Source organism: Schistosoma mansoni (assembly GCF_000237925.1).
Source record: "Schistosoma mansoni, WGS project CABG00000000 data, supercontig 0037, strain Puerto Rico, whole genome shotgun sequence".
NCBI classification, from domain to species: Eukaryota; Metazoa; Platyhelminthes; class Trematoda; order Strigeidida; family Schistosomatidae; genus Schistosoma; species Schistosoma mansoni.
In genome coordinates this window covers 726,963-740,023 of record NW_017386026.1, presented here as the reverse complement: position 1 = coordinate 740,023, position 13,061 = coordinate 726,963, and the positions used below count along the sequence as shown (strand labels likewise).

The following is a 13,061-nucleotide window of genomic DNA, read 5'->3' as shown; positions in this document are numbered from 1 at the left end:
GCATTAAAGTCACCCGCTACGAGCACTATGTCAGAGCGCTTAACTTTTTGAAGAAGTTCAGAGAGCTTTCTGTAAAAGTCATCTTTTACTTCATCCGGGCTGCAGTCAGTGGGAGCGTAGGCGGAAACGACGTGTGTCCCTATCTTTCCGAGTTCTTACGGAGCCATTTAGCCGGACAGAACACAGACAACTGTTAGCGGGGATCCATTATAATAGTGCCTGTTCTACCCTCGTACTAAGTGCTAAGCCTACACATGCAAGTCCGCGAGAACTAGCCGTCGGGTCGCCAGATACACAGAGGGTGTATCTTGTCGCCTCTCCATTTTGGCGAGGCGCGGTCATGTGAATGACCACACAAGAATCCTGTATGTGTGTTTCAGAGACATAGCACACATCAATGACATGAGATTCTAGGGTCTTAGCCAAGAAGGCCTATTGGTCGGTTTGACAGGGTACGTACGTTGAAAGCTCCCATGTGTAGTTTGGAGCGAGGTTTTAGTAGAACTGGGACAGCATTTTAATCACTAGAATCGTTCGCCATGGTGACACTTGAGGAGGAAGTTTAGTATTGAAAGTCGAGGTGGGAGGAATAATAGGAATTGAAGAAGATTGAATATGAATAGCGATCTTGAGTGCTGTTAGAGGTATAAGGGCAGTTATCACTTCCCGATTGCCCACACCGTGGAAGGGTTCTACTAGAGGTACCTGAAAAGGAAGTTGGGTTAGAAGTGGTCTTAATGACCTGAGAGTGTGACCGCAGTGCCAAAGAAACAACTGCCTGAGGTCGGTCATACACGACCTCTTGGTGAATAATCTCCATGCTAGCTCTGTACTTGTTGGGACTTTACCGCAGGAGACGGATATCCGTGGGATAGGGCGAGGTGTGCATTTTTAGGGTCGACCTTTTCCAACCCCACCCCTCCTTGTGGGAAGGCAGCATCGCTGTTATGCTGGTTGTCTGAAGGAAACACCTTACTGCCGTCACACCTCTGTACAGTCAGCAGTACGACTTCGCCTTCGGACCTTGGGTTTGCTGCTTTTAGTCTTACCGCTCTTCAACCGACCTGTCTGGCATGATAGGACCTTGAGGAACGATTGTTCCAGCCAGTATAGCTCTATTAGTTCATCACGATAGGCAAGCCCGACCATCACGTCAAGGTAGCAGCAACGGTCGGGTCAGACAGTTATAACCAGAGTAGGACTCCGAGCATACGTCCAATCTCATTAGTAAAACGAAGTGAAATTCATAGGACAATCAACAAAGTACGACTAATAGAGGACGAATTAATTTTGAATCATATCATGTCGTCACTGATGACCGGTCACAATAATCACGCAGACCGTAACTAGGAAATCTGACCTTTACTAACGTTCTAGCACACAAGGAAGTCCCGGAATATAAGAGTGAGTTTGGTAAGTGGCGAGAGGAGCAGATTGTAAGCAAGACCATAGTTGGACAAAAATATCTAGGTCCATATATTGTCATGACCATCGTGTATTGGGACGAGTGTGTATTGAACCGTAATGTCACACTCGACATCGGCATTTAGCTAGTGACAAAGTAGTTTCTGTGTCTGTCACATCATGTCTACTGGAACTCTCGGGATAAATGAGGTGATCACTTTGAGCAATCAAACCGATCAAAATACTTAAACTGGATGACAAGGCACCCATACTTATCCGTGATCTGTCTGGTCAAGCAACGAGCGCACATGAGACCCAACAAATGGCTAGTTCAGGATGTAACCGATTATATACACCAGACGCCTACTGCACATAGGTGGTTTACAGTAAAATAGCACTCCGTAGGCATCATAAGGGAAATAAAATACAAAATTGAAACAACTAGGATTGGTTCGTTGAAGTTAAATGAGTGCAACAGTTATACAACTTTGTCTAGAACAGATACACCTCTGAAAAATTTGTCGGATCTTCGTGAAACTGAGGAGACTCAGAAAACACGATATGATTAAGCCAGTAAAGCAAAAGATGAGCTCGTCCTTTTAAACAGATTGACGTTAAGTACAGCCATTAACAAACCCTTGAATCAAAACTTTAATTCGAGCCATTCACCATTACTAGGGCAACGAATATAGTGATACTAAATCTTGTAATCTAGCGATCCAATACCAAAAGACTTAAATCGCTACCATGTTGATTGTATTTATATAAAGGACTTTGAACAATATATGGATGAGTAACTTAGGAACATGGTTAATTGGCAATACGAATTTCGAGCCTAACTGAAAGTAATTTTGGACGGTACATAACAAAGTTGCCACGCATAGACGAAGATAAATCAAGTGCACCTCTGTAAGCGTTCTATGATTGAGACATTAAACAGGACAAACAGACCCTAAATTAGCCGAACTATCTACTAAATGACTGTAGCGAAGTAACCCTTAGAATTCGGCAGGATCTACTCGAATCTTACCTTGACTAGCTGAAGACTAGATAGTCATACCACGACTACGAACAACTCATTGCTTGCAGACTAAATACTCATAGTAACAGTTTGAAATAGACTGTGAAGTATATCGAAGCCTATCTGAAGTCTAGGTTGATACACGAGCAACTCAGTGATAGGAAAACTCTATATTTGGTATAACTGGATCGACTTAACATACAAAAAGACAATAACCACAAAGAAAAAGTATTATGCATGTATCCAGCAATAAATTAGGCTAACTCAAAATAGAATATGCATTCAAACGTCACAGATAAAACACATGACAAACAGCTTGCTGATTTGCAGTTTTATATCACTTAGAAAAAGATGAAAATCAAAACGTACTAACCACGTCCAATATATGAGAAAAATTGGATTCGGCTGGACGTACATGATTTGGAATGGGCTGATCGGTTAAGTAGAAGGATAAATGAATATCACCACTGAGTGTAATTCTCAGCGAGGTCATTGGATTAGTTTCACAGACGACATAAAATTAATGTTATATTGATAAGTATGTCAAAAGAATAGGTTTCGACATAATCGATTAGTATGAGATAGCAGGGTAAGTAGAGTAGTTGAGGTAAGGAAATTTACTTTGTAGACAAAATAAGAGCGACAATTAATCCGTAAAGACCGAGGACTTCGGCGAAAATTAGGATGAGCACCATCCCTACGAATAGCCTGGATTGTTGAGCTGTGCCACGTACACCAGCATCACCAACTATCCCAATGGCAAAACCTGCACCAAGACCACTAAGCCCTACGCTTAGGCCAGCACCGAGCTGATTAAGAGACCTGAGTTCTGATATAAAGTTCTGTTATGTCAACTTACACGTCGAGTTTCTTCAAGTCCTGACCACGTTGAACTATAAGAACTGCTACGACGAGACCATAAATTGCAATTATACCAGCCATGACAACTGGGATAATTGACTTTATAATTAATTCAGGTCTCATCACTCCCATTGAGCAGATACCTGCTCCGGACTTGGCAGTCCCATAAGCAGCGCCCAAGCCTGGTATAAAAAAGAGGAATCTCAGACTTACAACAAAATACTACTGCAGAAACGGCGCCGATTACACCGAAAAAAGGAGAATATATCGGGTCAGTCGAATCCATTGCACAACAGTCAAAAGTTAATAACACTTACAAAAATGGAAGCAGTGCATAGTAAAACAACTGCGAAAACACAATAAATTTTTAATCGACTTGAAGTACAAAAATGTGATTGCGTTCTCAGTAGGTGTTATTATCACCTTTTCAACTCAGATTCGGGCTTTGTTTCTGATCCAAGGACATTTACAATCCCCGATGACTTAATATCTTTTAACATTTTAAAACATTGTAGCGGAAAAAATCCCGCAAGTAAATCGTCTTCCAAGTCTTCGATATCGATACTGACCTCATAGGATTTACTGTAGACACCTAGATGAAGGCTCTCAATCATGCATCCGCATCAGATCACTAGTGGGTACGTTGTGCTATGCATCCTTGCAACTACTAACCAGCTTAGATCATATGCTTCTCAACATATTGACAACCTTACAAATATGTCTTTGAAATCACTCGTCTCCGACATCTGATCTGACTGGGTATATAACCTTCGACTGTAAACGTGTTACAGACAAAAGAGTTGTCAAACCCTGTATATCTGTGACATCTATAATGGTGAGCTCGAGGTGGTTTGGTACACTAAACGATAAACATTGAGTCTGTTCCTGACTAGAACATTATACGTCATTTTTTCATTTTTACATACCGTGATATTTTATCATTTTTGGATTTTTTTTGTCCATCTATATATTTCGTCCTCATTATAACTGAACAAACACTTAGACTGTTGAAAGTTAAGACTCTTACGCCTCCGACCTTTCAACTCGTGCCACTCTTAGCTGATAATGCCGAAGCTACATTCTGTTATGCAGATGCTGGCAAAGTGTAACGGGATCACGTAAATAATTCGTCGCACTAGTGAGGGCGCTCCGAGCTATTTTAACAGGTACGTCACAACTAGTACATTTACTAGCTGTGTTTCCGAGCCTTATGACACTTATCCCAAAACGGGGAGGTCCAACAAATCGAAAACGTTTTGACCAACTCTTCCACAACATGGTTCGGCAACAGAAATGTTGCTAAGTATGTAGGCGGTCATCAGTCAACGGACCTTCGATGAAGGCCTCTCTGGACAACTTTTGTTATATAAGCTTCCCCAACATGTTCAAGACGTCTTCATTGCATTGCGAAATAGTGTCGTAGTTTAACTTCCTGCATCTGCCAACCGGACCCTGTAGATTACCAGAACACCCAGAACTGAGGCTTTTTCTGTCAGAGAAAAGCCTCAAACAACACAAGGTGACATTACAGGTCTCTGTTATACTGCCACTCGTAATCTTAATATTCACCATAATCTCAGGCGCTTAGAAACTCCCCAAAGAAGCCAGTCACGAAAGAGATCAGTTTGCAGACCACGAGAAATAGGCAACCGTAGATGGTGTTAACATCTTATTAAGTATGGTATGTCCCATAGACTTTTCAGGAGACCATGCAGTTTTCCAGACCTTAAACATTCCATCACGACAAACATTCGAATAAACTCCTCCGTTGTCACGCGTTAACAGCAACCATAGCCGGTCGAAATAGCTGTGTGTTACACATCATTCATGTAGTGACGAAGGTTCTCTATCTCACCGACAGTGTAGCAGAATTTAGCAATCTTCCCGTGAGTACGAACGACTGTCTACAAGATCAGGCCTTTAATATACAGACGGCAATTGAAAAATTAATCTCCACACTCGGCAAAAGGTATGTGCATCTTGGGTTTACGCATACCCACTCACTAAGTTTTCGTTGTTGCTGATGCCAGCCATTTGCATAGATATACTATAACACCAAAATCTACTCATCCATCCAAGCGAATCAATTTTAGTTGACTGAAACACTAAGTTATCCATTTGTGGAACTTTATATTTTGGTTATGGACTATGCTCGGCCACGATTAAACATATGATCGATCCATATTCCAACAGACACTAGACATGTACCCTGGACTTTGCAAAACACGACCGACTGAATATGAAGTCCATTCACACGTTCACAACCTGACAGCTACCTTGAAAGGTACAATTTCGCTTTCAAAAACTGATCTGGTTAAGGTGCATAAGCAAATACCCAAGGCTGCGGACGACACTCTTAAAATGATTATCACTCCCTTATAGACTCTACAAATTTCCGCGCATGCTTTTTGATTTAATAGATGATGCAAAAACATTTCAGAAACTCATCGATGACTTATTCGAAGGGTCTGAACATCCTGTATGCGTATGTTGATGACTGTTCGTTCACTTGTCCGCATAGAAAATTTCATTTCCAGCATCTATACCTTATTTCGAACGACTGCAAAAGCACAGCATTGAAGTAAACATTCAGAAACGCCAGGTCTAGACCGATTCCATAGACTTTATCGAGCGCACTTCTGGCGTTCTAGGCATTCTCCCTATGCGAAGCAAAGTGGCTGGATTACCCAGAACCGGACACAGTTAAACAACTGTACATGTTCAATGGCTTGGTAATTTTTTATCGAGAGTCCATATCTAATTGCGCGCATCTCATGAGACCTCCAACTAACCGACTTCTTGGAAATGATAAACTCATCAATTTGGACGACAATGCGGATAAAGCATCCTCCACAGTTGACGAAGTCATTACGAATGCAACTTTGATTGCACATCAGAAAATCAAAGAACCCATTACCATTGTCGCAGATGCATCCGACTCAGCAACCGGAGGAGCCCTGAAACAATTGATAAATAACACCTGGCAACTTTTTGCATACTCGAGACGGTTGCAGAGCATCGAAGTGAGGCATAGCACTTTCAGCAGGGTACTACTGACCATGTAATTTGCTGCACAGAACTTTCAAGACTCTGTGAAAGGTCATACACGCATTCACTGATCATAAACTTCTCACTCTCTCTCTAAGCTCATCTTCAGACAACTACTCCCTGCGAGAGTCTAGACAACTGAACTACATTTCACAGTTTGCTCCAGATATACAGTATATTTCTGCAGCAAACGATGTAGTGGTAGACGCCTTGTCTCGCATAACTTCTTTGAATAGTTTTTAAAGAGTCGACCTTTTTTAAACTGATCTGGTCTCGAAAAGGAGATACCGATCTACAGCACCAGTGATCCTCGACATCCCTGAAACTGCGGATCAAATGGATGGGAACACGTAAGTAAACTTTACCATGTGACACATCTACAGGTGGGGGTCGTCCCATCGTGCCGAAAGATTGCCGGCGCAATGTTCTCAATACGTTGTGCAAACTATCACCCAGGTGTTCGAGCAAACAATAAGTACATAGCAAAACCAATTCACGAGCATCGTATGAATAAAGATGAAAGGGAGTAGGCATGCTCCTGTGCAAACTGCCAGAAACCTAAGGTGGTTTGACAACAAATGTCCCTTAGGCTCACTTGCAAATCTAGACACTTCTTCCGAACATCGTCTTGGCTTAGTAGGACCCTTACCAGATTCTAAAGAACACTCCTATCTCTCGATGTGTGTGGACCGTTATACACAGTGGTCGGAAGCAGTAAGTGCCAAAGACATATTGGACGAAATAGTGGCCGGCACCCTCGTCAAACGATAGGTAGCAAACTCTGGCTCACCTTCAAACATCACTAGAGACCGTGGACGCTAGCTCAAATCCCGAACTCACCTCTGTTTTACTAAACTACTGAAAATCACAAGATTCCAAACAGCCACCTATCATCCACAAGCTGATGGGTTGGAAGAACGATCGCGTTGATGTTTGGAAGCTTCTCTCTCAATCGCAAACGCACCACAATGGACTGGCGCTCTTCCACTCGTGTTACAATGTAGTAAAAGCTGACGTTGGACAAGTGCAGCACAACTAGTCTAGGGAAAGTTACCCCAACTTTTAGTATAATTCGTTGACCCTTCACCCTCATCGAATATAGATTTAAACCTCTACCGGAACAGGCTTACAAATGATTTTGTTCAGTTGGGCCTGTTTCCACTCGGCCGCAGTCAACCCATGTTTTCATTCAACCCTCTTTATGATCGAATACACAAGTTTTGTACGTCGTGATTCATTATGACGACCCCTAAAGACTACATAAAAAGGGCTCAACAAAGTCCTGCATCTCAAAGCTAAGCGCTGAAGCATTTATAAGAACAGAACGATAACATCTGCATCGACTGTCGAGAAACCGTTTGACTAGAAGGTAACCTAATTGTTTGGACTTTCCTTATAAACGATAGAACGATACAAGCTCTACGATTACAATGTCACCCTCCATAATAAGTAACTACGGCGAAACTTCACTACAATCAGAAATCAAGCAAAAAACGACACGCTTTGGGAGAACAGCAAGGCTTCCGGAGAACTGAAACGACGTTTACGCGTAAGATATTATGTGAGTTTTTCATATTGTCTGCCTCCTCACGTCATACAATTATTTGGTTTTATTCTGCTTTTATGTTATCGTGTAGCAAACAGAACAAAGTTCATGTTTTTGCAATATGCTTATATATATATATGCATATCACATTTTCATATACAAAAACCCAAGATAGCAATTTTTGTCTCAAGATTTTTCACAACGTCGCATGGTACATACACGCATACATATCGGACTTTTAGCACGTTTTGTAGAGGCTGCTGCTATGTAAAGCGCACATGGGTTATTCTAACTTCTGGATAGACCCATACATTCTTCTCAAGCCATATTTTTACCTTATCACTTATTTTCTTACTAACCCCGACTCTCTTTTATATGATCACATGCGTGTCAATTACTTACTCCACTCATTATGTGTCCTTGACCTACTTTGTCTGACCATAAATATCGATTCACCTTTGGTTAAATAGAGTTGGCTCACATGCTTTCCCCTATCCGTTTCGCTTTTTACCCTGCTCTTCTCTTTCTTCTCTCATTTCCTCTAGTCGTCCATCTGGGTCAACGATTGTATGATATGTACATATTCGAAATTCGTTCTCGTGTTTAACCTATTTAATTCCGTTATTCACTAACGCGGTTTAAGTCTGTGATTATATGGGACGGTTGAGGGCATTTACGTTTCGACAACAATCAGCACACAACTTAATTGACGTCGAAAGAACGGGCCACCAATGTTCTTCTCCCCTACGCAAGTACGGGTGTATTTTGAGATGTACTTACTCATTTTTTCCTTTCGAAGACGACCAGAAACGGTGAAAAATTGACGAAAAGCACGACGAATCGATATGCTTATTGTATGTTTTGTTTTTATGCTGTGACAAATTTTCTCTTACATTAAAGAAAGACTACCAGATGCTACTGAACATAGCAGGCTACGGGAGATTATTTACTAAAGACAGGCTCGTTGGACACGTCCTAGCTGAAGGCTCTCAAACACGCATAAATATCAGATTGAAGGTAAACCCCATTCTATTGATAGAAGAAAACAAACTAGTGGTGAGAAGGTATTTACTTAGATCGTGGGACAGTCACAGTGGAACAGGATGTTACCCGTTCAAACACTTAAAGCTTTTTAACAATCAATATGAGATAATAGGAAATATGGTGCCTGTACGAAATAAGGAAGTGCATGAATACTTGGGCTCTATTGTTATGACATATAATTAGTTGTTTGAGATCAACTCCTGACTAATCAACCCAAGTTTTTGCATTACCTTCCTCTTAGAACCGACTTCCGTAGGAATGTCTGTTCGGTCAACCTGCTTATTAAGAACACCTCCGTTCTGTTTCCACAGTCCAAAGGATAATTACCAACTCGTTCAGTGTTTGACTTTCAGTCAATAACGACCAACTCCGTCAGTATTCGACGATACTCCATAGATGTCTCTTCTTTTGTCAGCTTATTATCTTATCTTGTAGCATTTAATTTCTTCCACAACCATCCCTGATGGTTTGTTACATGCCCTCTGTACGGTAATCAGAGCTTGTAAGAGAAAGATGGGTGGGGAAATGAAACGAGAATATCCGAGGAAATGCTGCGGGTGGGCTACCCAACACCATGTTGGTGAGGTACGATTTTTCCATGCTCTGCCCGGCTATCAGGTTTTTACTCACCTGACTCTTGAGTCACCCTTGAGTAAAAAAATAAAGAAGAATATGCTTCAAAAGCAATGATGAAAACCAGTCATACCTGAAGAACTGCTCCAATGCCTGTATGAAATAAGGTACAAAAAGGAAATATGGTGCTTATGCAAAATAAGGAAGTAAATTAATACTTGAGCTCTATTTTTTTGACATATACTTCTTTGTTTAAGGTCAACTCTTGACCAATCAACCTACGTTGATGAAAGATCCTTACTGGGTACGTTGTGCTATGCATCCTTGCAACTACTAACCAGCTTAGATCATATGCTTCTCAACATATTGACAACCTTACAAATATGTCTTTGAAATCACTCGTCTCCGACATCTGATCTGACTGGGTATATAACCTTCGACTGTAAACGTGTTACAGACAAAAGAGTTGTCAAACCCTGTATATCTGTGACATCTATAATGGTGAGCTCGAGGTGGTTTGGTACACTAAACGATAAACATTGAGTCTGTTCCTGACTAGAACATTATACGTCATTTTTTCATTTTTACATACCGTGATATTTTATCATTTTTGGATTTTTTCGTCCATTTATAGGCACAACAGCTACGGCAGACCAAACTGACTATTCAATTTGTAACGGTGTTTATTACATCTGCAGGTTATTTTCGTCATTTAAGTGCACGAACTTCCTAGTAAATTAGATCGATCTAAATGTTTGAAAATAGAAATTCTCCATTGGTTGCCCCTATGACAGTCTATTCTTTTAAAACATCCTCATATTTTGTAAACCAAGACTGTAACAATAGCGACGATTAATTGACTAGCTAGACCAAAACATTTAAGTAGACCATTAGAGTTAGCTGGACGCCAGTTATGCAGTTGATTTATATGCATCTCATTAGGCAATTCATTTTATTACCAAAAGATCTTGAGTGTTTTACCAACGAAAAATACTATCGTAATGTGATTTGCATATCCCAAACCTTTGCTTTGTCCTGACACAACAAAAGCACCATTTTTGGTCAGAATAGTCTGCTCTGAGCTTAACAAACGATAGATTATTTTTCTTTCTGAATTTTACTCGAATTAATGGTTAAGTGTGGTTCCGCCTCGGCCTACTGTTTAATTTTTATGGTTTTTTACGTTTGGAGGCTAGCTATAGTGTGAAGGAAATACAGGACATGGACGTTCAAATGGAAAACTTTGATTGTTTATATACGAACGCCTCAGGTTTACCGAACCAAATAACGAGTTGCGTGAACTAAATGACCCAAATAGTACTTATCTGGCAGAAATATATAAGACATGCGCATCTTCTCAAATTACGTACCAGAAGCTAGCAATGCCTATTATATCTTTGCTCCGCAACGACAGATGAACAGGAATGAGAGCCGAAGCACTGTACTTATGTCTTACTTGATCGAACTTCAAGTGTACATTCAAGAGTTTATCAGTCTTGATGAATACACATGATGCTCAATGAGATTGTCCAACACGAAAAGATGTATGGTTAGGGTCATCCGCAAGGAGCCTACTGCTGACACTGAACACAACAACCATGAGCTGGAAGACCGCCATCACTATTCTTCTCGGATTCACTCAAAATCTGATTTTAGAAGAATTAATTCCCCCTATAGTCTAATTTGTTGGACATATCTATAATGGGGGTGATAAATCTACTGAAACTCGGTTCTTCAACCTCATCAAAAAGTTGGGACTACTCAAAAATGTGAAGTTAGCAACCATTCTGAGATACAGCTGGGAGTCATCCCGCCTAGACTGAATCTTTATAAACGAAGAATTTCTAATTGAAAACCTCTTTGTCATAGCCTCCCTAGGAAAAAAAGCGAACACGTCATCATCGCCTTCAGTTTTATTAGCAAAACTGATCCAAAACATCCTACTTAATAAAGCACTGGAATTTCAAACGTTTGGAAGCATCATCTCTACAGAAAAACGTGCAGAAGGTGGACGGGGAAGTCCACCTTCGATTCGACGTGGATGCTCACTGAGATTTCCTACGTCATGCGATTTTGTGTGCTATAAAACAGTACGTCCTATAAATAGTCCCCAAATTCATAGGCAATGTACAGTCATGAAGAATCGCATTCTTTGGTAGCCAAGACACAAAGGAACCTGCTGCGCAAAACACAAATGAAATAGTGACGATAGAACATATAAGAAGTTCATACAAGCAAATACAATGCATACATGCTATAGGAGTAGACAAGCTTTAGTATCAGACAAAGTCAAACGATAAATTTCTTTGCAATCCCAAAAGCTTATTTCACCACGCAACCTCCCTTCGACAAGCCAAAGCCAAAATTTCCCAATTTTTAGGTCCTAATACCCTAAATAACAGCAATAGTGATGCTGCCGATCTCCTGGTGGAATAATATTTCCAAACTTTAAAATATCCACATGCAGACAACAAGAGCTTCATTTGCAACCTTAGACAAGTCCCAGAGGTGAACCTGAGAACTGACGTGCTGTGTCAGAAACTGCAGCATCTAAACGAGTATACTTCTCCTGCCACGGTTATGGTTCACTCTGCTAAACTGAGAGAAGCTACCATACGGTGGCGCTGTTCATAATACCTCCAAAAGTTAGAGTTCTTGATATACGATGGTTTACGTTACTACTTGTCATCTACAAACTTTTCACTCCAAAGACACGGTTACGGGAGGGGTTACTCCTGTATGGTTAATCCTCTGACTGTAGTGGGCAGATTAAACAACCCACCTTGATAGCAAGAGGAAGTTTGGTGTTTTTAACCTTGACTTTTCAACAGGGTAAGACTACAATTTATGGAGAAACTGATCAGATTTAAGGGAGCGCATTTTTAATTTTGGCGCAAAATTCATTCACTTGACTGAATACCGCTTTGGCATTACAACTGATGTCGGTTCGTGATGAAAACGTTAAATTTAACTCTTAACCTTAACGCTCAACTGTATATTCTAAGCCTAATTTCCATATCAATAAATGGCCCTCATTTAAATCTAGTAAGTGGGTGGACATTCTAAAGTCATTCCAGGGTTGCTAAATGGTCGTCGATCAACTATGGTCTAACCTTCAAAAGCTTATGATAGGATCAATCATATATATTTCAAAAATAAGGTCAAACTGTTAGGTATTGAGTTGCCGTTAATAGACTGGTTCACGGAGCATCCAAATGATGTAATTTTTAAGACTGGAGCTAACTTTACTTCTCTCAAAAACCCGAAATACTACAATTTTGAAATTAAAGATAATTCTTCATAGTTGAAATTATGAGTCAATTGAAGCTAGACCACCATCGAAAACCTGGAAGCACTGGACGGCCGTTTCGCCCTATTATGGGAATCCTCAGCAGTGCGCATCCACTATCCCGCACTCGCGAGATTCCAACCCATGACCTACCAGTCTAGCGCCGGAGCACTTAACCGATTGGACGAATTTCGGCGTTACCCCCCGTGACGACCGACCAAAGGGCTTAACCACAAGGCAAAAAAATTCCAAGGAAGAGAGGGGTAATTTATTCC

The 13,061-nt window shown here is 40.8% G+C and overlaps 1 protein-coding gene across 1 annotated transcript; it reads right to left on the bottom strand.

The window, feature by feature from the left end:
- Positions 1-2,577: 2,577 nt before the first annotated feature.
- Smp_004310 (vacuolar ATP synthase proteolipid subunit 1, 2,3, putative) lies at positions 2,578-3,618 on the bottom strand. The gene is made up of 3 exons (XM_018790737.1): positions 3,500-3,618; positions 3,285-3,468; positions 2,578-3,247 (listed from the first exon to the last, which is right to left on the bottom strand). Exons 1-3 carry the CDS (start codon positions 3,570-3,572, stop codon positions 3,043-3,045), a joined length of 462 nt encoding a protein of 153 aa, XP_018645978.1. The 5' UTR covers positions 3,573-3,618; the 3' UTR covers positions 2,578-3,042.
- Between the last annotated feature and the right edge of the window lie 9,443 nt (positions 3,619-13,061).

Bases quoted from the DNA above. Each gene is read 5' to 3' on its own strand.
- Smp_004310 (XM_018790737.1), bottom strand. From the start codon at position 3,572: ATGGATTCGACTGACCCGATATATTCTCCTTTTTTCGGTGTAATCGGC. The intron at 3,469-3,499 runs GTAAGTCTGAGA...TTTTTATACCAG, and splicing joins TTCTGCAGTAGTATTTTGTT to GCTTGGGCGCTGCTTATGGG. The intron at 3,248-3,284 runs GTAAGTTGACAT...ATCAGAACTCAG, and splicing joins GACTTGAAGAAACTCGACGT to GTCTCTTAATCAGCTCGGTG.